The 25,904-nt window shown below is 44.3% G+C and overlaps 1 protein-coding gene across 1 annotated transcript in view; it reads right to left on the bottom strand.

Moving 5' to 3' along the window:
- Window positions 1-1,944, bottom strand: part of WNT7B (Wnt family member 7B) — a 92,182-nt gene extending 90,238 nt beyond the window's left edge. The window contains exon 1 of the mRNA XM_066319460.1: window positions 1,711-1,944. Within this exon, the coding sequence (XP_066175557.1) occupies window positions 1,711-1,781 (71 nt within the window). The 5' untranslated portion in view covers window positions 1,782-1,944. The remainder of the gene's footprint in view (window positions 1-1,710) is intronic.
- Between the last annotated feature and the right edge of the window lie 23,960 nt (window positions 1,945-25,904).

The following is a 25,904-nucleotide window of genomic DNA, read 5'->3' as shown; positions in this document are numbered from 1 at the left end:
AGCTACCCCCGAGCATGTGGCTCAGCCGGGGCAGGGGTGGACTCGGGCTCCTCACCGGGACAGGGCAGGGGGCAGCGCGGAGGGCGGCTCCCGTGCTCCTTCCGCACCCGCGCATCCTCCGCGGGTCACCTGCGGGGCAGCGCCGTGCTCCGCCGGCCACCGCCTCGGCACCTGCGGCTGCAGGGGCGGGCCGAGGGCCGTGCCAAAAAATACCTAAATAAGCAAACACAAAGGGATGCGATCCGGCTGGTGCCCGCCGAGCAACCCGCTGGGAGCCCTCCGGGGAGCAGCCCGCGGGCCTCGCCGGGACCCTGTAAATGGGAGAGCTCTGCCCTTGCTGCCCGCAGCAGCGGGAGCCCCCGGTGTGGTATACAGAGCCTGCCGCTCCCTTTCTCATCCCTGAGGAGCCCAGTTTAATTCCTTCCCCCGCTGCTAAACCTTAATCCTCGGCTCTGGCGCGCTCCCTCTTGAAGATTCCCTCCCTCTCCCGGCCCCCTCCTCCCGCCGCTGCCCGGGCTGCTGACAGCGGGGTCGGGCCCGCTCCTGCGCGGAGCAGCGCCCGCGGCTGCGGGTCCCGGCGGGCAGGGCCGGGCCGCTCTTCGCTTCCCGCTGCCCTCCCGCTCCGCTGTCCCGGCCGAGCTCCAGCCTGCCCGTCGCCCTGGGGAACTGTGCCTATTCTCCTCCTGCCTTTGGGAGCTTGCCCTTTGGCTTTCCCGTCCTCTTCCACGTATTGATTTCAAGGTGGGAAGCGAGCGCTTTTTTGATTGCAACTCACCTTGTGTATTCTTGATCATAAAAAAATAAATAAATAAAAAAATCCCGCAGCTATGCAAAGACAGGATCTTTAAAGAGTTTGTAGTTCGACAGGTAAGGACTCGGCTGGGGCTCAGGAATGTGGAAATTCAACTCAAGTCAGCCTACTGCGACGAGCAATATTAATAAGGGCATACAGGCACTGGGGGGAGAGGCAGAAGGAAAGAGGGCGAAACTTGGCAACCAAAATAACCGCATGCTCCAGATTGCGCTGATCAAACACCGAGGAGCAAACAGCGGGCACCCCGGGAGCCCCCACCGCACCCTCCAGGGCCCCGGGCCGGTCCCTTCGCCTGAGCCCGCTTGGCTTCCCGGGAGCACCAGAGCAGAGGTAGCCGGACCAGTTGTCAAGTTAATTTCAACACGTCCGTGTGATGGATAGAAACGCAAATTGTGTCTAGGCCTGCATAAACCAAATCCCTGAGCGCAGGTTCAGAGCAGGGATTCCCCTCCTCCCGCCCCTTTCGCCTAATACCTCAGCTCTGCTCTATTGTCCCAGCAGCAGCGCCTGAGTTAACTCTGTCAGGCTGCCTTTTTTTTTTTTTTTTTTTTTTCCTCTGAGGGTACTGTAAGCCAGAGATAATATTTAAGTTCGCTTAAGCAGTACAAAATAAAAGGATCCGTCATCACCCGCGACCGGCTCCCTGCAGGCTCGGGGCGGGCGGAGCGCCTCGCCGCCGGGCATGGCCCGGCACCGGGGGAGACCCACGGCCGTGCTTCGGGGGGCTGCCGGCGCTTGGACACCCGGGGGCGGAGAGAGAAATAATCACATCTTTTTCTTCTTTTTTTTTTTTTTTTTTTTTTTTCCTCCTCTTCCTCCTCTGCAGTATTTTGCTCCCAACTCCGCACTATCGTGACCCAAAAGCCAAGGAGATTTTGTCGTGCAGAAGAACTTACCCTAACTTGACATAGATGACTCCAAAGCATAGAAACACGTAGAAAATCCACTTCCGAAAGTTTCTGTGCATGATCTAGAAAATGGACAGAGCCATAAAAATTGCACAAAAAGCCGAACTGATTTTGTCGATTAAATCCCAGTCAAGAGCATTGCTGAAGCTACCCAGGAGCAAAGCCGGCCGAGCTGTAAAAAGTCAACTCCGCGCAGATAGGCAGCTCTTCCCAGAGCCATGGTGACCGAAACCGGCTCCGATATTAAAGCTAAAGAGGAAGAAAAAAACGGAAAGGGCTGCTCAAAACAGTAAAACAAAACCCCAAGACAGACAGTCTGAGGGAGAGAATGAGCAAGCACTGATCTTGATCAACTGCCTCACAGAGCCCTGAAGTTCAATCTGTTTTTACTTGTTCTGACTTCCCCAGGTAACACTACGTATCTTGCAATCTATGGCTCCAGGTAGGAGGATCTCTCTTTCTCTCTCTCTCTCTCTCTCTTTCTCTCTCTCTCTCTCCCGCTCTTCCCTCCACCCCGCATGTGTCAGGATCCAATACATATCTTATCTGTGTGTGCGAGCTGCGCGTGTGTTTGTGTTTCAAAAGGCACGTCCTTAAGCCGGAGTGTTAGGGAAAACACATGAAACGTATCCAATAAGGGAAATAAAGGACTCGTCCTCTCAAACCGAAGCATTTTTTCATTTCCTCTAGTATGGTAACGCGGCTGGATTTGCAATATACAGACTTCACAAAAGAAACTGTTAAACTTTTCTACTTTCTTTTTTTTCCCTTCTTCTTTTACTTTCTTTTTCTTTCTCTTTTTCTTTCTTTCTAAACAAACAGAGGCAGGCGTTAATTCCCAGTTGCTGGCAGCTCTGTGTCCTAAAGGGCAACGTGTGTCCAGACTAATTCTTCAGCCATTTGACACTGCCGGACATAAATGCCTGCCACCAAATTTTATATCATTTTCCGCAGTAAGAAAATATGCTTCCTCCTTTGAGAAACAGATACACTTGGCTCTTAACACTAGTTTAGGATACTCAGTTTGCTGCTACTAGAGAGATTAATCGGTGGGACAAAACCCCACTTTGTGTTCAGAAACTAACGGTGGAGCAAAGCTTCCTCTTTTTTCTATTTTTTGGTTGGTTGGTTTTTGGGGTTTTTTTTCCTTTCACTTCTTTCTCTCTGTTTTTCCTATTTTTCTTCCTCACTGATTTCTGAGCTGCTCCATTTATTCCTGCATTCTGTGGAATTATCTATTCCAGTCTGCTACACAATGTGTGCCTGTCCGGAGGCACAGATCTGCATGCATATGCACGCTTAAATAGCACTCCGGTACAAGTCTGTGGGCTGTAGGAGTTATACAGATACGGAAAAACTCGTGCACCTCTGCCCTCTCCTACACATACATTCATATACGTGTAGCAACAGTCAGCACAGATGGCTCTAGGCATCTCTCAAAGAGAATCGGCTAAACACACACCAGGAAAGGCTGAAAGGAAAGCAGGCAGTGACAAGCAAGCAAAAGAGGCTGAACACAGAACTTCATCGTAAAGTATCTATCCTGACGGAGAAAACAAAGGATTTTTTAAAGGCCAGCCAGGCTGCCGTGGTTGAAGAGGTGCAGTGTGAAATCGTAGGTCATGTTCAGACTGCCACAGTAAAGGCTGCCCGCACCTTGTCATCACCCACCCAGACCAAAAAAAGAGGGTCCTCTCCAGACTCCATGCAGAGACCCCAAAACAGTCCCTGTGAGGGGAAGGGGAAGCGAAGAGAGACAGAGAAGGGCCGTGCTGGGGAAGAGGGACTCAGAGCGGGTCCCCCAGTAACGACGAAGGCGGCCGAGACTTCCCATTCCACCGCCAGCTCCGATTCCTCTGCTGCGGATCGGTTTGGCTCTTTTCCCCCTGCATTCCTCAGTTTTATTCTTTAATAATCAGCACTCCGGCTCCCGGAGGCAGCCAGCTCTCCTCCAGTCCACTCGGCTACACTGTCATCAATACTCAACTACAGACAATTTGTCCTTTAAAAAATGCTGAGTCTTCCCTTCGCACTCATTTCCTTGTATTTAAATGTCATTTATTCTTTTTTTTCCCTGACCCAGCACAAGGTTTTTTTGTTCTTCATTCCTCCTATTTTATAATTTCTATTATATTTTGTAAGATGAAGCCGTGTTTCACAGAATCACGGGAATCCCAGGTACACGGTGCGATTCTTGGGGCTGTCCTGTGCAGGTCCGTGAGCTGGACTTTGAGGATCCTTATGGGGCCCTTCCAACTCAGAATATTCCGTGACTCTGATTCTATGTTTCGCTTTTACAGAACCCTGTCTCCAACAGCCTAACTTTACCCACAGCTGCCTCCCAAACTCTTCGACCAACACCAAATATCATTCACGATGCAGCCCCACCACCTGCCACCTGTGAATCTTTTTCCCGGTTTTTGAAACTTTTTGGAAAAGAAGTTTGATGTGTCCCTCACGAGAGTCGCGGGGATGCGGTGGCAGGAGGAGCGGGCTACGCAAAGATCTTCCCTGCGGCCGGGGCAGAACGAGGCGGGCGGCAGGGCCGGGTGATGCAGACGGCGGCGGCGGGTCCGAACCGCGGCAGCGGGCGGGTGCCACGGGGATATTCCCTGGGGATGTGCTCCGAAGAGCTGCACGGGGATGCGACCCGGAAATGTGTCCGGAGCGGTGCTCCGGGGATGTGCCCGGCGATCTGTCCGCAGCGCTGCCCCGGGCCCGGGCGGCGCCGGGCGGTCCCGCGGGGTCACAGCGCCACCCTGCGGCCGTGCCGGGGCCGGGCGGGGATGCTGCGGGGCTCGGGGAGCGGAGGCTGCGGGGCCGGCCCCGTCCCGGCGGGCTGGGATGCGCTCAGGAGCCCCAGAGCTGCCAGGACGTGCAGACCGGCTCCCCGCGGCCGCTGGCCACAGAAGCGCAGCAGCTGGGAGCTGCCCCCGAGGTGCCTCCCTTTGGCCCCGCACGAACCGGGGCGCGGGATGGGAAGCGGCGCGGAGGGGCAGGCTGCCTCCCCCCCATGTGAGGCTATGTGCAGGAGCTGGGCGTTCACTGGCCAGGGAGATCGGAAGGAGCGAGGGGCTCGGCATCACAACTATTTGTTGTTACAAAAACAACAGGTCTCCTCTATAGACCCTCCATGCCTGTTTTCTCACAAACCCCATGGAAGTGGAAATACAACTCACATTGTCTCTGCCTTCTCAGTGACTGTCAGGCTGGCACATCCCACTCGCTTCTGTGAACTAGTGATTATTCTTCATGCAAACCCAAGAAGTTTCAGCAACAGAAATCAGACTAGATCGTAGCATCATTTAGAGGGCGAAATTTTTTCTCTATTTTTGACCTTCACTCCGTGTTATCTTCAGCTAATTGATTTGAAGATCCTGGAATGGGAGAAAATTATATTTATTTTATTTTTTTTACCTTCAAATATCAGTTTGACTCTTCCTGAAAACTTAGGCTGAGGATAAGAACATCGAATAAAACTTAATAGTTCTGTGATTTAAGAAAAATACTCTGTAAAATATTAAAATGCTTTATTCTCACATCAGTATTTAGAGATCCACCTGATTACTTTATGTCCAAAATAGATAAAATCCGCTCAGTTACTTTGAACAAATTCCATATTAATAATGCTAAAAGACTTCCTGGATGCAAGGTGATATTCCTAAATACAAAAGCATTCATAGTTGTGGGTTAAAACTATCTGCTGAATGGTCTTTCTGTACACCATTCTTATTTATTACTCATCCAAAACAATTTGCATAGCAGGGGATATAGTCAATTAAAAACCCAGTAATTCACTTTCTCACCCACCGACCTTCTGCTGACAAAGCTCAACATTCACACCTCCAAAACCTGCCAAAGGAAAGGTCACCTACACACACTTCTGCTGGTCCCCACCCCCCCACACACTCCTCCCACATCTCCCCACAGCCTTTTGATAAAGTGGATCCTGTGGTAAAATATTTCAAAACCCTATTGAGCTTCAGCTTTCCCAATCCATCACAAATGCATTTACCCCCACTCCAACTGGAGAGCCTTTTCCTTCACCTAGGGAGGAGAATCCAAGTGACCTTCAGAAGCCACTGGTCAGGCTGTGAATCTGAAAGCTTAGTTAACAGGAGGTAAATACTGGGTGCAGGTACTCAAGGGCAGCTCAAGTGTGTATCTCTTTTAAAAATGAAGATGATGGGAGTGAGAGTCACTGGCCCAAGTATGGGTCCCACTTATTCCAGGACAAGGGACACAGTGCTGTTTGTCTGATCTGGGGCTCATAGGGTTTCACGAACAGGGAACTCTGCCCGAGCAAGGGGAGCAATCCGCACAGTATGGGAACAGCTTACAGCCTGTAAATGGAAGTATGAGCAAGCAGGACCAAAGGGGAAAGGAACTGTTGGTCACAGCTCACATCATCTTCCCTAGCATTTTTCCAAGAATAGCGTTCAAAAATCAGAGCAAGTCCCGTGAAATTTCTAGGGAATGCAGACAACAGAAATAGTTACTCTGCAACCGGCCACTTTACGTGCCTTTCTCTTCTTTCTGTACTGCTCAGATCAACCACTGGACCAGGAGGTGGACTTCAATGATCCTTGTAGTTCCCTTCCAGCTCAGCATATTCTATAATTCTGTGTGTGCTTGTCCCAAAGTCCCAAACGCTTAACTACAAGTGAAATCCAGCTGCACTTATCCCAGGCAGCCACTCTCTGGCACTGTTGCTCTATGCAGTTGTAGATGAAGGCCCCAAATATCCCTATGAAGACAATTGCACAAAAACATTCCTTAGGGGAAACGCCCAGAGCATATAGGGTCAAAAAGAAAGAGAGCAAAAGAGCTAAAAAAAGAAAAAATTAAAAATAAGCACACAAAGATAGGTATCTTGCATCTGATCAGGATCTTGCACACAAATTATGCATGTTCTTAACAAATGTACACATTAAATATATGCACATACTACTAGTCTTTAATATTTCCTACATGTGTACCATACTTTCACACATGAAGTCTTTCCTTAAATCACAGCATTTTATTTACCCACTTGCTTCCTAGGTCTAAGATGTCCCTTCTTTCTGAGAGACTACCAAACCCACTCTCTGATGCCAGAGTTTTTTTCAGAGCTGGGATGTCCTTTGGTAAGCTTCTGATGCTGATATGTGCTCTCAATCATCTGGTCTTTGACCTTTGATTCAGCAGAAGGGTACTAAACTCATCTGGTAAGAGATTACGCTTTTGGCATGTGCATCTGGCATGGTGTCCTGCACAGCACCACTTAATGGCAATAAAACCTGCACCATAGTCAAAGTTTGAATCAAGCCTTACATAGTAACTGACCTGTCCACTGCTGTCTTCATTCTCCTCTCACTTGGTATCACACATAGCAGCATCTGGTCACATCTTTGATCACCACTGGCTTTCATCTCAGTTCCTTTTCTGTTTCTCTCCGTCTTTTTCTTTTCTCTCTTTTACATCTCATTACCTAGAATATGTTCCACTTTCTTAAGCTGTAAGTCTTTCTGTAATTCCCAAGTCTGTTAAGCCTCCACCAGTTTAGCAGGTGCCTAATCAGATTTATAAGTAACACAGTTGTCCATGCTCAGTTGCTTCAGGTGTTTCATATTTACAGGTAAATGTTGGTTTGAAAATTTGTTTTCTTGTCTCATCCAAGCTGAGAGTCACTATTAAACCAGAGGTACAGTACACGTCTTTATAGCAGCATGAAATGGAGTTTACAGACTTTCTCACAAACTCCTCCCTTGATAACTGAAGCTTTACTGGCTTTGTTGCACTGGACTTAATATCATTTTAGATTTTTTCTTCTGTTCTTCGTGAACTGATTTCTTACTTTGAAAAACCCTCTGCAGAAGAAGGCTGGGCAGCTAAAATGGAATGTGAATCAGCTATAACATATGGTTGCAAAAAAAGAGAAATACTATGAATAAACAGGCATCTTATATGGGAATGAACATAACATGTTCTCTTACTCTGCAGCAGTAAGAAGTCCAGACTCACGTATGAAATCATCTTCTCGGCAGTGAACTTCAATATGTAGGGGTCTCATCAGCTAGAGATGAACAAGAGGCAAACAACAGGAAAATTATCCACTACAATAAAATACATGATCGATGAGGAAAGGTTGTGTTGCTTTATTTCACAGAAACACAAACTGAACAGGGAGAGTGTAATAGCCTTCAAATGTGCAAAATCACGTTGCAAAGACAGCAAGGTAAAGAATTGTTGTACTCATGATGAATGGGCTTGAACAACATTTAGACAAAATTAGTTTAATGGCAAATATTGCCAGGATTTGAGATCAGGTTAAATAATCATCTACAGAAATGTAGTAGTTCAGGATCCTACCACAGGCTCGAAACATCCAGTTTCCTTTTAGACATGAGGCCTATGATTCTGTAACTGCTTTCACCCACTGTGCTGTGAAGATTCCTTTCACCTTCATAAAGCATGGTGAGATGCCTCCTGACTTCTTCTGAAAGTGTTTCAGAAAGCATCCAGCTTGACCAGAGGAGATGGTGTTTGCATCCAGGGGTTTAGAGGAACACCCAGAGCAGTAGTCTCTAGGCTGTATTTAGTGAAGTAACCCTTTCCATCCTATCTTGCAGAAACAAGCATTCTCCCTGGTCCCCCTGAAGCAGATGTCTAATGAAAGAAGCCTTTGCACATTTCCAATCAAGCAATTCAGAGACTTAAGGTTTGAGACTAGATTCTGAAGTTCCGTGAACAACTTTTTTCCATGCTTCAGACAATACAGTGAGACATCATCACTGAACCCAAGTCCATGACTTGCCTAAGGTAGCCCTACTAAAGAAGACTTATACCAAATGAGTGCAAACTAAATACTGAGTTTAGCAGGATTTCTGATGGAATCAAGATAATATAATTTTAGACTAGTAAACTGATCTATAATCAGCAAACCTCTAGGCCCTACAACTATATACGATGCAACGAAAGGAAAAATCATGACTCAGAAGTAATTTCTGCTGTGATTTACATGCTCATTCCTATTTTCTTATTATATTCTCAGTCATATCTAGATAGGAAAACACGTTTTTAGTTATCTATGGTTTTGAAAGATGACTACAAAAGATAACACAGTAGGTTTAAGATTACACTTAACCTTTAAAATCATCTTTCAGAAGCTAAGCCTGATGTTCGGTCCCAGTGAAACTGCATCACTGTGGATTTCAAACACAACTAAGAATTACAGCTTGCATCACAGGGAGAAACCTTGAAACCTCATTGAGGTAAGCAACATATTCCCCTTGGTTCAGACACAGTGAGACCCACAGAGTGTTTGTCACCAGGGCAGCAACCCACTGTAAGGCCAAAGGGGCCACAGTGCCAAATTTGGGGATGAGCCTGTAGATAGGGAGTATGGCACTCTTCTATCAATGCTTCTATTAAGGGAAGATTGCTTCTTAGCAGAATTATGACAGAAACCTTCCTACCCTTTAATTGCCAAATAGAAAAGTCTACCAGGTCCTGCTGCAGGTTTTTCACCACTGCAGCTGTCCCCTTACTAGATATTGGTTTTATCCCAGTATTGTATGTAAAGAGATTGTGAGTTCTAGAGTCGCAGGGTCCTTTGGGTGCCTTCCTCAGGTAACCCTCCAGAGAAGTACTTTTCACTGTCAGAGACAGGGTGCCTTAGTAAGAATATACAAGAGAAATAGCGGGGAAGAGCATTAATTGACCAATATAGTGTGACAACGGTTCTCTTGTCTAATCAAGTCAGACATCAACATTTGGAGCTCTACGCTATCATGAGGTTTCCACTTACCCTGCCTCATCTCCATCCATGCATGTTCTGGCTTCATTGCCACATACTAGGAGAAAATTTACTTGTTTCTACTTTGGGTAGTGTGGAGATTACTCACTTCCCACTGGCTTGACCACAACATGGATGTGCTTACCTTTTTTTCATTTGTCAGTACATCACTGGTGATACAGTTTAATCATGTGAATCTCCTTTAGCAATTCACATCTTACTCCTTTCAAAGGTATTCTTCATAATCTCTCAGATAAATGCTTAAATGCATTTCTGTCATCAGAAGAAATACATGCCTTTGGGATTGGCCCCAGACCAGATCAGTATCACTGCATATAACCACACAAAACCCTCGCATTTTCACTAACTGCAAATACAAAATGCTGTAGCTTCATTAACTGCAAAACCAAAACCCTTGTCATTTCACTAATTATAAATAACCATCTATAAAAGAGAGAAAAACCCTATTGCTGTGGATTTTTCCTTTCTGATTTCTAAACTACACTTCCCAGAAATCTCAGCTCTAGAGTAAAAGTGCCTATTTGTATCTTGCTACCTGGTGCAGTCTCCTGTCAGGAGAAATCTTGAAAGGCAAATAGTGCAGATTTAAAAGGGTATTTTTTCCCCTCTCATATCAGGAAAATATTCAACTTATTTCAGCAACCAGTAAGAAACACTGTAATAGCAGAGCAGACCTATGTTTAGGTCATATTTGTTATCATTTGTAATTGAGCCTTTAAACATTCATTTTTCTCCTAAGAATAACCCATTAACAGATTTGATAACCATCTCTTCATAAAAATACAGGACTTTATTCATATTGAAATTATTAATTTGTTTTATTGTATACTGCTTACTATTTTGAGATAAATCTGTGTGACTATGAACCCCTCTGTTGGAATAAAAATATCATCTCTCAATTTTGTGCATGGTTGTTTTAAAAAATTACTCTGATGATCTGTATTTATATAGATCCATTTATATAGATGCATTTATATATATAAATGCATCTATATAAATATACATACATTATGTATACATTTTTACATATATACACACATTTTTATCTATACATTTGACAGTACATTATTTCTAGATTTCAAAAGCTAATCGCATGCCTTCCAATGCTTGATGTTTTTAAATGACAAATAAGAACCTCTGGATTATTTTGTTCCATACACGTGAGATGCCAAGAAAAATTCTTAAATGTGATTTTTTTCCCTGTTCACAGAAACTATGGCCATCTAAGAAAAACAAGCATATCAAGAATTGCAATATTTTAAATCATCCTGATTTTTAAAGTAAATCTAATAATGGAAGTGGGGGTAGGGAAAGTCCAAACATTATTTTTGAAAGCACAGGATTGATGATATTAATGTTCCCAATCTAAACATGAGAACATTGATTTGTTTAGCTTTCTGTCTTTTCCACCAGCCATCATTTAAAACCATCTACTGCTCTTACCTAGGAGAGTCTGCAATTTATTTACAGCCACAGTAAAGTCAGTACTGAAATGTCCATTCATTAGCCTACTTCTTAGGAATCAGAAATATTTCTAGTGTCTTAAATCTAAAATAAGTGCTCCATTGAAGAGGTTTTCAGGTGAAGGTGACCCTTGGTGAACAGTTTTATAAGGATGTGTCCAATGAAGTTTACTCTTCATTCATCCTTCATCTGTTTTCCTGAACATTTGTCTCTTTTACATGGATATTTTAATAATTGCCTCTGTGTATCAGGGCTCTCTCTACTAACCTAGCTGCTGTCATGCTGCAGTTCTATGACAAAGCAGAATTGGATATATTAACATATATATTTGTTATCTAAAAAAGTTTTGCCACTCTTCCCTTTACAGTTTTCAATGATTCATCAAATAATGTTGCTTGCATCATGTCCTCCCCCAGGTCACTGACTTAGAATGGTCACTTATCTACAAATCCTTCCTACATTTTCTTTCTATTACAATAAGCCTCTCTTTCATCAGGATTATCAGCAAAAGCTGCAGGATATTTTAACTGGCTGCAATTCAGCTTCATGTGGGGGTGCTCACATGCACCCTGCGGTATTTTGTGCAGTTACAAGCAATTTATGAGATGTTTAAAAGTGCATCCTTCACTTTACAGATTTAACTCTTTGCTTGATGCCGGTGTCTGCTTAAACTCAGTACAAGATATCTGTAGAGACCAGGGTTTAAATTTTAAGTGGTGTTGACAGTCTCTGCTCTTTCGTCAACTCCTTTGGAGCTGAAGGTTCTCCATAGATTGTTTGGATGCAGGCCTAACATGCCTTACATGCATTATAAAAATCATTAAAAATTTCTTTCCAAACCAAGCACAGGCTTCCTGAGCAAGGGCCCAAAAGGGCAGGAGATTCCCCATTAAGCCTTTCTGGCATGAGACCTGCACTCCTCTTCTGGGACTTGGGCTATGTTACCTTTCAAGGTCTCTTCCAATACAAACTATTCACAATCCAATGTTTATCTGAAATGATCATATGGCCACCACAGTGTCTGCCTCTCCCCCTACCCAGTACCTCCCTGAATGCTGCCAGCACATAGACAGTCACCCAAAGAAGCACAGTAAACCAATCCTGTAAGACACTGGGTTGGCAGGCACTGGCTTCTGCCATACCTACCACCCCTGAGAGCAAAACAAGTCAAGCACAGACCAGCTGTTTAGTGTCTTCAGCCATAGCCTTGCCATAGCAAGTCTTCAGCTCTCTGTCATTTCCTGAATCAATTTATCTTTCTGGTTTTTTAAAAGAAGGAGGGAACTAAGAATAGGTGCCACTGTGCTTGTACCTGCACACTCCCACCTGTGCTTTCAGAAAACTGAAGAATTGAAGAATCCTTTAGGAAGTACAAACAGAATGAACATGTTTCACCCCAGGGTATTAATTAAATTCTTTCATTCTTTGGGTGCAGACAATGACTTTTTGCTACAAGTTCCTATGAGAGTTAGCAAACCGGAACCTAGCTTTGTGACTTTCACATAATTTAACACAGAATTTCTGATTACTGAGCACAAATGATTAGTGCCCAACATCCTTCCAAATCCAGAGCATTGCTCCAACACCCAGTACAGCTCTTGGGAATGCTCCTCACTACCTCACATTGTATCTGTGGGGTGTCTAGATGTGGGAGAATTATTATTTTATACTGAGTAAATTATTCCCTCTAAAGTGATTAAAAGCTTTATTCACGGAATTATTTTGGACTTGTTCATGTGCACACCAGAGCTATCACACTCTTTTGCCCTTTTCTCTTTGGGGCCTTTCAAACTCCACTTGATTGTTACGAATTGTCTATTGAGCTTCTGTGAGCCATAAAGTGAGAACCTATTTATCACCTTGATTAAACACAGTGTCTTGGCTAACTGTCTTTTTATCATATCTTTTCACTACATTTTTTCTTCTTTTAAAAAGTAATAACTTGGGTTGATTCTAAAGGCAGTGGCCCATGGACAATATCTTCCACAATTATGACACATAAACATAGGGAGAAAAAATCCTCTTTTGGCTGACAGCTGTAGGTGTCCCCTTATATTTGGCAGCTAAGAAGAAAGAAAAGCAATTTCCTACAAGTTTCCTTCCAATTACTATAGTGTTGTATGGGTACTTTTCCTTTGTAATGTGAAAATCAAAACTTGTCTGTCTTTTTTAGAACTGTACTGTGTCAGCTCTTGCAAAGCTTGTCCTGTTTAGAAAAAATCTTACTTTTCTTCCTGTCATAACACAAGAGAAATCTGTTTTCTATATGTAGCACAAGTATAGAAGAAGAATCTGATTTAGGACAATAAATATTTAGAGGGCTTTAAAGGTGGCTATTATTTCTACTTACATATTGACCAAAAAACAGAGTCTGCAAGAGAACAGAAAATGGAAGGTAGAAATTGAAGAACAGTGATATAAGAGAAAAACGGTGTGCAGAAGAGAATCAGCAGATAGAGGAAAGAGAAGAGGACTGAAGGAAATACGAGTTAACTGAAATAGAGGTAAAGGAAAGAAAGACTCTGGAACCAAACCAAATCAAGCACTTGGATAAAATGAATCCCTGTATTAAAAATATACAGGAAATACAGCACTTCTTCGGTATTTCTAAGAATTTGTTGTAAATCAACAACTATATTTTGAAAATAAAAATGAAATCTGTGTTCAAGAGTGTAATCTGATAGAAAATATAGTATTTCTAGAATCCATAAGATGCTTTTTCATTTACAATTTCCATGGCTAGAGCTCCCTTTTTGAAATTAGAACATTACCTCTCCTTCAGATTGGCTTTTTTGATGGTCTTCCTTTTAGATGCTGACAGAACAATGCATTTCAGCTCCAGGTCAGCCATTTTAAGTGTATTACATTGTTAGCCTTTCAAGTCATACTGCTGATAATGCAGTAAAATAATACAACCCTAGAAATCAAACAACTGGCAAGTGGGTGCCTTCTGCCTTTTGATCCTTTGTCACAGATTACTTCAGCTCGTCATTGTTCCTGTGGTTTGTCATGACTTCAGGAAGCCTGAGGATGCTGAATTTGACATGCCTAAGTGCTAGTCTGCACTGAATCACTGCCCTCCTGAATGACAGTGAGTCACTTCTCCTCAGCAAGGAGATAACTTTTCTGCCAGTTCCTTCTCTATCTACCCAGAATGCTAGAAAAGACAGCAGGGATTCAGTAGTAGGGGGAAAGCTAAACAGGTGGCAGTAGATTCGGCTGATATGAAAGAAGTGAAAATAAAGCCAAAGGGTATAAATATTCCACACCCTTTGGATGTGTGAGCTAGTTTTACCAAATGGGAAATGTCAAACCTGTGACCTAGACGTTTGCATTCATGGCTTGCAAAAAGCAACATCGATGTTTTGATGTTATTACAAAAAAAAATTGTTAAGACTTTTCTACATAAAGGGCAGGGTATTTATCACTTTAGCACAATTTGTAATGAAGGCACTTGTACAGAAAGCATCTCTGAATGCCAGTGACTTCATCAGTTGTTGTTCATTACAGCCAATTAAGTTGTTGATATTCTCACCTAAGAGGTCTTCCATAAGTTATCTGTTTGATTACTAATATGGATGAAACAGGGGAAGATTACCACTTCCTCTCAGGGGCAGAAACCAGTTAGGAGATCAGGCTTACCTTGTTAATGATACCACATGTATTTTATGAGATCTGATACTCCCTGAATCACTCTTGGTTTGTTCAGGGAGCTTTTTGGAATACAAGGACTTTTTATGTGGCTACTTCTACTCTCTTAAGATACTAAAATAGTGATTTACCTATCGTTCCTAAAAGCATTGAAGTTCCCACAGACAATGGAAAACCCTTCCTAGAGAGGTGAACAATGATCAAAGCCAGATCTTAAGATGTATTTGGACAATGATAACATGTTTTAACTTTTGGCCAGCCCTGAAGCGTTCACGTAGCTAGACCAGATGATTACTGTGGCTCCTTTCAAACTGAAAATATTCTATTCTATTCTATTCTATTCTATTCTATCCTATTCTATTCTATTCTATTCTAATATCAGATTGCAAACAGTTTGCATGAAAAAATAATTTTCTTTCCCAATTACTTAAAGAAAATGCATCATACTCAATTCAAACCAGATAATGGTGATACTGGCATGTAGACAGACCTCGAAGGAAACAATTCAGGATAGCATTGGTGCAGAAACAATTTTCATACTTCTGCCATAAGACTCACTGTGTGTTTGTTGCACTAAGAACAAAAAAGTAAAATGCCATATACACAAAAACAAGCTTCCTTAGACCTCAAAATATACAGAGAATCTCCCGTTTTACTCAGTCCCAAATCCACACTGTAAGAGTAAACCTTTATTCACACACTAAGGTGGATGCACCATTCTGGGTTTTGGTGGTGGGTTGTTTGAGCATGGAATCATTAAATAAAAACTTCACACAGTAGGAATTCTCATGGCTTAAGACATATCTTCACCTATGCAAACCTCAAGGACTCATTTAAAGAAGTTCACTTGTATTTCTTTTGACAGGTCTACTACTTCCCATTTCTCTTCTTCCAATTGTTTTTGTTTTACCACTCTTTATGTCCTGCATCTGGGTTTACAAGATGCTACTGACCACACATAATTTAATATCCTCTCTTTGGTTTCCTACCAAACCACAAGGCCATATATCCTATTTACTTTTCTCATTTTTCTATCTTTTTTTTTTTTCATTTATATAATTCTCAGTCTCATATGAACAAGTCCAACCCTCTCTGTTGCTGCACAAATGTTACTGAAACTCACATTTACTCTTAGAAATTGACACTCAGTTTCTTCTATTGACACCAATAATACTTTTTCTGTAAACTTTCTCATTCTCCTATTATTGTTTTATGTTACAGCAGAATATTATTCTAATCCAGTCATTTTCAACCAATCTAATATAGCCCCAAAGTGGATTAGCCAGCACGCACTGACAGGCTGTGCATCCATCAGTTGACAGCTATAAAATCCAAGGATAATTAAATCCAGAGAGATCTCCAGAAAGGGAAGGGAAAATTAATTTGTCTCCTACTTTTCCATCTGTTGCTGTTCACTCTATGTAACTGCAGATCAGCTCCTTGCCCTTTCTTCTTCCATCCACCCAAAGCTGGAAGCAGTTTCCACTCCTGGGGAAGAAGAAAAGACGCTTTAAGGAACTGAACTAAGGGCAAGGAGGAGATGTCTGATTCCCCCCACCCACTCCTGTCCCTAGGCAGGAAGTTCCAGCAGTCCCACCAACACTGTGGTTCCTGCAGAGGGTTTGCACCATGATGGCTACATCAGTGTCCGCACAGTGAAGTATCCAACCCCACGGATGGCATGTCCTGAGGGTGAGCATTCAGTAAATCACCTGTAAACTGCCCTGAAAGATGGACCTTATAAGACTGTTGCAGGGAAGTAAATCGAGCTTCACAATCCCATCACTAAGCAGTGATGGTTGTGTCCTTTGTGTGCATGGCTGTTTTCTCCATGTTCACATTTCACCATGTGGACAAAATGAGGGGGTGAATCAGATTTTCTTTGTGAGTTTAATTTATCTCTTCTCTCTGCCCAAGTTTTTCTTCCTTAAGTACATGTCACCAGAACATGCAAGTGTGTGCATTCTAAAGTCATGATTTCTATTAATCGTGTTCCTTTTCTAAGCAGTTTTTTTCCTTAGATTGCAGAATTTATATTCAGAACAAAGAAGGAGCTTGAACTTGTATGTTTTGTTCATAACAGGACATCCTCCTTCAAGCCGGCTAAATCCCAATATGCCAATGCTGACGCCAGTACTGCTTAGTATGAGCACTACTATTTCCATTCTTTGAGAAGGCTCTTCACTATTTGTAAGGAGTAAATTTATATTTGCTATAAATATCTTCTGTAGCATTTTCCATGTAATTAATTGTATTGTGATGTTCATCTAACTGAATGTGGACACAGTAGCACATTTTTGTTAGTCTGAAATAAAATGGCATTTTTAATGGTGTGGACTCCTCCCTGCTGCCCAGAAGGTGCATCAAACAATTGCAATGGGAATGGGAATTCTGTGGAGGGAGGAAGATCGAACAAGTTGAACGAGTCATGAGGCCTCCAAAAGACTCAGGCTGCCCCATTCCACAGACCTTTAACTCTTGTCCTAACATTTTAAAATATTCCTCTGACATATTAAAAAAAATCCTGTTTTCTTCCCCTTGGACAAGGAATAACATAACTCTTCTTGGACAGTGAATAAGCTAACATTACTTCTTACTTCTACAGATCCAGCTCTTTTGACAGATGCAACAACATCCCTGTTTCTCCAACACCAAAAAGGCCTTGTGTAAGGTATAGCTTTATTTCCACTACTGATCAAAAGGGACTTGTATTAAGCAGCATCCAAAGCAGGCCAATCCACAAATCTTGGCTTTCTAACTTGACATGCCTTAAAGCCAGAAGCACTGAAGTGATGGACAGCTTGTAAGAGACCCTGGAAACTGGCCTCCTCTGCACCCCTCCTGCCCTAAGCCTCACTATCTTCAGGGACTTATGCTTAGCTTTACAATGGAATATATGAGTCTGAAGGGCTGTGAGAAGGTTTTTCATAACAAATTATAGTCCCACTGAAATCAGTCACACTGAAGATACAATGCCACTTGTACGTCTGGAAAGTGTAAGAGTATACCCATCAGCTTTAAATAATGGACTGCTAATTGAAGCATCTCGGTGTGATTACAGCTGCAAAAACATTTAGAAATATAGCCAGTGCTCACTGATGGTGTACTTCTGTGGTACTTTTGACAGCATCATTTATTAAATGATGCAGAGCAGTGTTTACTGCACAGAAGTTGAGCTTCTCCATCTTACGGTCTGCCACTGTTGGATTTATGTGCTTTGGCAGCCAAACCAAAATAGCCAATGCCAAGATAGAGTCTGAGCACAAGCAAACTAAACTGCCTGTAATGGATGCTGTGTAATGGATGCTGTGCAATGGATGTGGCACCTTCCTAGAGGAGACAGACCCCTGAGGGCACCAGATCCCACTCCTGAGAGAGGCCAGTCAGCTTGACAAAATAGTGGAATTAAGGGTCTTCCCCTTTCCTCTTACTTGCACTTGTTTCCAGTCTGAAACATCCTCTGACCTCCCCACTTCACAGCACACTCTATAGAATGTCTTTCTGTACACAGCGCTGAGGGGAAGAGTTCTTGTTTCTTAGCTGGAGAAGACTGAGGTCAGACCTCACTGCCATCTGCAGCTCCCTCCCAAGGGACATTGGAGAGACAGCTCCAGTCTCTGCTCTCGATGACCAGGGACAGGACCCGATGGAATGGCTGGAGCTGGGAACGGGTCAAGGGAGGGTAAGACAGGATATCAGGGAAAGGTTCTTCCCACAGAGGGTGTCAGGCACTGACCAGGCTCCCCAGGGAATGGTCATGGCCTCAAGGTTGCCAGACTTCCGAGAGCGTTTGGATAATGCTCTCAGGGATGCACAGGGTGGGATTGTTGGGGTGTTCTGGGCAGGGACAGGGGTTGGACTGGATGATCCTTTTCGTTCCCTTTCAATTTGGAATATTCTGTGTTTCTGTGAGAAGAAAGGGGATGAAGAGCACTCGGTCCTGAGGAAGGAGATCATTCTCTCTCATAGGACAGCAAGATTTATGCCATGTATTGTGTTCCTTAGCTTATGTAAGGCACAAGTGCATCCCCACCCCTTTTACTTCCATGAAATCCCAAACTGTTATCATATCTTAAAGGAGTATTTCAGTGCACAAGCCCAGTGTCAGCAACACTGTACAGAGTATCAGCCAATCTTTGCTTTTTAAAAGTAAACTTGGAATAAAACCTTGATTACCTGCATAATTAATCCCTGTTCACAGTAATTTGCATGCCTGAATAATTAAAGAATTGTGTTCTAAAAATGAAAAGCGAGCAAATCCTGCATTTTTGTACTTGAAAAGCTGCAGCAGCAATCATGATAGTTCATAGTACATAAATAATTCAAACTGAGCTTCCTTGCCTTTTTTTTCCCTGCAGAAATCCTCTTAGCGCTTCCTAATTAAATGAAAATATTTTATAAGCCATCACTTTCTGACATCACAAGAATATTTTAAACTCCAGATTAGACAAACCGGATTTACATTTTCAGTATTTGCAATCTGATATTCAGGGCCATTTAAAGGAACCATAAACCACCATAAAGGGGTGATAAAATAGGCACGTACTTCTTCAGGGAAAAAAAAATGGGAAAAGAAACTATACTGTGCTGATCAGCTCAGTTTAACTCAACATTCATTTTAGTTGGCAACTCTGCACTTTCGATTTACACCGCTAAATTAAAAATTTCACAAAATTCTGACACAAATTATACACTCAGAAGTTGCGGGGCGGAGGTATACACTGCTCGATGCCAAGCCAGCGTTGGAAGACGACGTTTTCCCCACAGAATTACCAAACTCTGCGCGGTTTGCTGTCGCGGCGCCCCTGAGGCGCGCGGCCGCTGCGGGGGCCAGCAGGGGGCGCCCTCCGCCCGCCATGCCGGGCTGGCCGAGCCCAGCGCGGGGAACGTTCTGGAACGGCCCCGGGGCCGCCGTCAGCGCCCGCGCCGTGTCCGGAGCGCGGGGAGGAGCGGCCGCCGTGTCGCCGCCGTGTCCCGGTTAAGCCCAGGCGGGCGGGGGGAGCTCGGCCCGCCCCTCGGCCGTCCCGCAGCCGCCATGCAGCCACTCAGCGCTGCGATCCCGCCTGCCTCCATTTTCTCTGGGCTCCCCCCCGCCGGCAGCCGTGCTCAGCCGCCGCCCTCGCCCGCCCTTCCCTGCGGGCCGAGAGGGCTGGCACGGCCGGGAGGCCGCGGGACGGGTGCCAGGCGTCGGGACCCCGGCTGGCGGGGCTGAGAGCCCTGTCCGCCGTGACGGGCAGCACACGGCGGCCCGCGGACATCTGCATTTCGCCGACCCCTTCGGCGGGGGACACAGGCGCGTTCGCTTGGAGGGCCGCGCCTGGAAACACAAACTGGAAAAGGTCGCGGTTCTCCTGCCTTGTTATCACCATTTATTTTGAAATCTTGGGCTCTCTGGAAGCAGCGCTGGAGGGCCGTGGTGGAAGCAGGGCTCTTTGTACTCGCATGCCCCTCTGGGGGTCCCTTGGCTCCTCGGCAGCCCCGGATTAACGCCTGTGGCGCTCCTGGATGTGATCCCACCCCGTCCTCCGCTGTCCCGTTTAATGCGCAGGAGCGGTGGCTGTGTAAAATGGCGAGACTGTCTGCGTGGTGCTGTGTGCGGGGACCGCCTGCTCCCCCACGGGGTCCTCTCCTTGAATCTAACAAAAAATCCCCGCAATGCCAACATCCGCAGCGTCCCGGTCTGTCCTTTCCCTCCCGAGTAACCGAGCACGTAACATTCCGGACCTCCGAAGTGTATTCCAAAGACAAGGTGCTGAAATCATACTCTTTTAAGCAACCCATACTGACTGTTTAAAAATACTGCACTGCACCCGTGTCACGATTTTTACATGAGTTTATCGCTACTCCTGAACACTACATTTTTTAAAATAACGTTATTAATTAAAAATAACTGTAAAAATAAAAATAAAAATAAAGCTTTGCCCCGTGTCACGATTTTAACATGAGAGCTTATCACTACACCTGAATTTGTTTTACTGTTCGTGAAGAGGAAAGTGAATCCTGGGATTTAAAACTTTCCCCGGGTGCGATGGTAGGTTTTAATTGCCTCAGCCAGCGCCGCGGCCGGCAGTCAGGGAGCAGAGGGATAACCGGGGATGTGCCACTGTAAAACAATCCCGAGGTGTTTGCAGAGAGTGGCACGGTCATATTTTAGCACTGCGGTTTGTCACGCTGCTCAGAATCACCCGGGATCGTCCTGGTTAATCCAGCTGGTTTAGACTGCGCTCTGTCTGACGCAGACATAGAGACAAAGCCTGTCAGACTGAGACGGAGAAAAGCTGCTCGTGTTTGACTTTGCATTACCTCGAGTGTGATTTTTTTCCCGATATGCTGAAAAAGGCCGGGAGGAGGTTAGATATATATATTTATATGTGCATATAAATATATAATATGAACCTTATATATTTTATATGTATAAAAACTAAATGCCAATCAGAATATTTCTGTCCCGGGTTTACCCTTTATTGAACTGTTTTGGAAGGTTCTGCAAGGCCTAGCGCAGAGGGACAGGGTTGCTGCTTCGTACAGGAGAAAAAAAAAAGAGACATTGCAGGGGGAAAAGCAATCAAATAAAAGAAATAATAACAATAATAATAATAATAAAATATCTAAACCAACAACAACAACAACAAAAAAGAAGGTTCCTTCCCTCCGTAGTTGGAGCATCACGTAGGGTAATCCGAGCAGCAGCTCAGTCTGCGGGAGCCAGCAGTGCTGTGCTGCTGCCCGCCTGTCCTAAACTGGTATTGGGGGTGTATTTTTTTTTTTTTTTCTGAGATCTCGGCAATATTTTGGGTTTAGGTAATTAACTCTTTCTGTTGCTAATTTAACGCTCAGGGAGAGCAGCCCGCGGGCCCCATGCCACAGCCCCGCCCGGGTCCCTGTTGGTGCCGCGGGCTCCTCGCTCCCGGTGGCGAGCTCTGTGTGTCCCTGCGAGCCCGGCGAAGTTCTAAGGGTGCTTTTCTATCGCCCCACCTCGCAGCGAATATCTCATGGGTTAGAAAGGCCAGACGCGGATAAAAATAACTGGTGGGAGTCGGGGGAACCCTCGTCTCTCTTCCCCGGCGGTTTTGGTTCTCAGCCGGCGGCCCTTGCGCTGAGCATCCCCCGCGGGTGGGTGCCGGGGCAGCGGCATTTACAGCCCGGGGAACGCTGCCGTGGGACGGCGGTCGGAGCGCGCTGCCTCTGCTTCCTCAGGGAACGCGCGAGTCTGCCGCTCCTGCTCCAGAGTGCGGCTGTCACATCTCCTAAAAATCTCCTAAAAGCATTTCTGGGTTATGAGATCCCCCCCTTCCCCCCCCCCACCCCCCTCCGTTTTGGATGTAACTTTCGCACATTGTTTCTGTACTGCTCACGTTGCTTACATCATTCTTTGATCGTGGTACAGTGAATTTGGGATTGAAACGAAGCCGTAGGGTTTATTGCTTGTTAATGTGGGCTCTTCAAGTGCGGCTGTTTAAGTCCATAGTTAGGCCTTTCTCAAGAGGTGACCCGTTTTCTCCTGAGGCTTCAGCACCCAGCACCTTCCAGGGAGATCCACGGGAATAGTGAGTGCTTAGCAAGGAGGAAAATAATTTTCTTTGTGTTAAAAATGAAACTAGGAGCCCCAGTGGTGTGTCCGTCTTGCAAAAATGAGGGGCTAACTCTGCGTTTTGCTGTTCGAGAGCACTCTTGCTTTCTTCGAGTAGTGCATGTTATGTGGAGAGCAGCTGGAAATAGCAAAGAATTTTCGAATAAATAATAACTTTCACAGAGCACTGGTGAATAAGTAACACTGGTCATTAAAACAGTTAATGGATTATTCGAAAAGTAATTTATTTGAAACGTGAATGGAAGCAGAATATTACTTGATAATTCAGCGCAATCCCTTTTCACTGCGCTTTGGAAGGGAATATTTGCAAAGCCCCTGGCTTGCTTCTGGCTCCCGCTGCCGCGCCGGTCCTTCGGTGCGGCTCGAGCAGGGCAGCTGCCGCCCGCCCCTCGTGTGCCCTCCCTCTGCAAGGGAAGGGATCCTGGACAGTGAGGAGGGATCCCGAAAAGTTTTGGGAGCGGCTTCGTGCCGCTTGGGCCGGAGCAGCCCTGCCCTGGGATGGTGCAGCCGCCGGTGTGTGCGGCACTGTCCCCTTCGTCTCTCAAAGCCGAGGAGAGAAAGGAAAATACACCTGGATCCTGCAGTAATTCTCATAGGGCCTCTTCCACCCTAAGTCAACAGATTTTTTATTTTTTTTTTTTTCTCGCTAATTAAAAAAGTACAGTAAGGCCCTACTCGTCTCTTCCATAGTTTTGGATTATTTTTTTTTTTCTTCTGGAAATTCTTTGTAATGGACTAATGTAATAAACATGGATACAAAGTGGATACAGAAAAAAAAAACCCAAACAAACAACAATAATAAAAACTCAACAAAAAATAATAAAATAAAATACGTCTGGCCAGAGATCCAGCACCTCCTGAACTCTACATTTTTTACTGCTTATGAAGGTCAATACAAGCAAAAATACTGAGATCTTGTTTTGTGACGTCCTTGTTGTAAAAACAATTCTTTCAAAAACCCATTAATTCATATTTAGGGAAAATTAAGAGCTATAAAAGACTTTTTACCTAAAATGCTTAGTTCTTAAACTGGTGGAGGCATGTTTTAAATGTTTCCTACGTCTGTAACAACGTTATTGAGATCGTTATTGCGGTGTCAGCCAATATTTTAACTACAAAAGTAACAATTTAGTGAGCAGGATTTCTAGGAACATACTGTGTGTTTCCTCCTAAACTCGGCGACACTGGAGCTTGGAGCTTGGAGGCTGTTCTGTCTTTTTTTTTTTTTTTTTTTTAATCACCAACTATCAGTCCTTCAGCATTAAAGGGTTCCTTGAAAGGTACTGACAGTTTCGGGAATGCTCTGTTACTTTCCCGTCATTTCCAGGTAAACTTCGATGTGGTCTCAGAATTAGTTCCTATATTTCTATGTTTATGATTTAAAACCAATTGCGGCAAAGTAGCCCTTAATAGCAGAACATTTACTATCTATAATGCGTATTAGCTTCCCACAGGGAGGTGTAGTCTGGATACAGGGTTTTTTTGTCTGCATTTTAACTGCTTCGAAATAATCCCTCATCCTTTCAGCAAAAAAACCGGGTAAGCGTCTTGTAAAATGTTATTTAACGCGAAATAACAACGCGTTTGAACGTCCACAAAATACTGATTTCGTGTCTGCTCTCAACCTATTACCTCAAATAACATCCTACGCTGTGTTCAGGGCAGGCGTTTGCTCTCCCAGCTCTTCCTGTGTCCTATTAATAGGACAAATCCGCCCGCGCATGACCCTTCCTACAAGATTTCGGCTACAGTTTGCTTTGATTTCTCGCTGCCTGTAAAATGGGTTCTTTAATTAAAAAAAAAAAAAAAAAAAAAAAAAAAAAAAAAAAGTATTTTTTCTCTTTCACAGCACTTCGATGGGGAGCTTAGTGTGGAAGAGCACCACGCGTGTATGCATGCCTACAAACCGTGATTGGTGCGGAGCCCAGCCTGCATCTTGACAACAGAAATCTACTGGCTTTTACTAAATAAATTGTGTTTAGTTTAGCATTTTTTATCCTAAGGAAGTGTGTTTTGGTTGGTATGCAAAAAGCAAAGCAGCCGTCAAGGACTTGCCGCTAATTTCCCCCAACTTTGTCAAAGGTCAGATCAGGAGGTGTAAGCACTTGCATAAATAGCTTTCTTTTTAAATTAAAATAAAAAAAAAAAAAAAAAAAAAGAAAAAATAATAATAAGAAAAAAACAAACACACAAGAAAACCCGAACAAAAATAATAATAATAAAGAAGTCATTAGGAAAAAAAAGTAATAAAGCAAACCTATGCTTTGTTTTTAGGGTAACTTTGTCCTTAGCTGAGGGAGAAGCCCAGCTCCTGCCCACATGGAGAGGGTGCGGAGAGGAAGAGCTGCAGTCCAAGGGCAGCTGAAACCCCCGTTGCCATCCCCGCGACGGGAACCATCTCCCACCTGGACACCCCGCGGGGGCCGACCTGCAGCCGCCGCCCCCACCGCGGCCCGGCTGCGGGACCACCCCCATCCAAAAGCGCTTCCTGCCAAAAATCACTGCGAGGGGTTGGAAGAGGCATTTGCTGGAGGATACCAGCAATTAAGGAAAAATAGCTGGTAAAGATGAGCTGGAAAGCTCTGTGTATTTGTCTCCAAACAGGATAAATATCGCGCCTCACCCCCGTTTTAATTTTAGGGGTTAAAGCCAGAATGTATTTCCTTAGCAGGTAGCTAAAGGAAGAGCCCTGATGTTTGGTCTGCCGGTTTGCTCTGTCGGCCCCTTTGCATTTAGAGGTGGGCTTTTGTTCTTCACAAGTAGCTATTATCGCTGTTAATGATTGTAGCAATGTAAAAAAAGATGTGAAAAAATGTGAATTCGTAGCCTGCTAGCAGAGAGCGCTCCTCACTCTCCTGGCAATTAAATTAAGGGTGTTAATTTGGGTTAGGGAGCATCGTTCAATTTTAAGGGAGAAGTGCTTGAAGTCAAGAATGCCTTTTCTCTTTTGTTGTTTGTTTGCTTGTTTTCCTCTTTTTTCGAAGGCTTTTCCCTTTTAGTATTTAAGTCATGTTGGAAGAAGACATTTCTCCTGCGTGCACGTTTAGGCTATCCCTCCCTTGGAAGCTCCAGACGGGAAGGAAACAGGCATGCGTAATTTGGGAGGTTCTGTTATTTTTTAAAAATGTTTGTCATGCTGCAACCATTATTCGGTGGATCCTGCGAGGTTTTCATTCACCAGCTTTCAGAGGTCCTTTCTTCATATGGCAGCCGGCCCTCCTTGAGACTCCGGAGGAAAAAAAAAAAAAAAAAACAACAAAAAAAAAAAAAACCACAAAAACAACCAAGTAAAAATAATGAGAAAAAAAATACAAAACAACCATCCTCCTTGCCTCCCTGTCACCCCGAAACTAAGCTGTACTCCAAGCCAGGCTTTGCTTGGGGAGAGTCAAGCCCATCTTCCCGTTGGAACTCTTGAGTCATTTTATCTTCCTGAACTTTAGGACAAAGCTGTTCTGCAGAGGAAATTTCCACTCCTGCTGCCGCCTCACACCAGAGGGCGCCTGGAGCCTTCCCAGGCTTTGCTGCCTCAAGTGCTGCTGGAAATTAACTCTTTGGGCACTCTCTCCGAGTGTTTTTCTAACCTTTCCCGTTTAAAAGATACAAATGGTTTCTAACTTTTTCCTCCCCTATAAAATGCGTGTAATTTTGTTCTGGTTTGGGTTTGCAAGGTTTTTT

This window comes from Sylvia atricapilla, chromosome 5 (genome assembly GCF_009819655.1).
Source record: "Sylvia atricapilla isolate bSylAtr1 chromosome 5, bSylAtr1.pri, whole genome shotgun sequence".
Taxonomy (NCBI): Eukaryota; Metazoa; Chordata; class Aves; order Passeriformes; family Sylviidae; genus Sylvia; species Sylvia atricapilla.
Note: the sequence above shows the minus strand (reverse complement) of the source record. Positions and strands in the feature narration are given on the sequence as shown.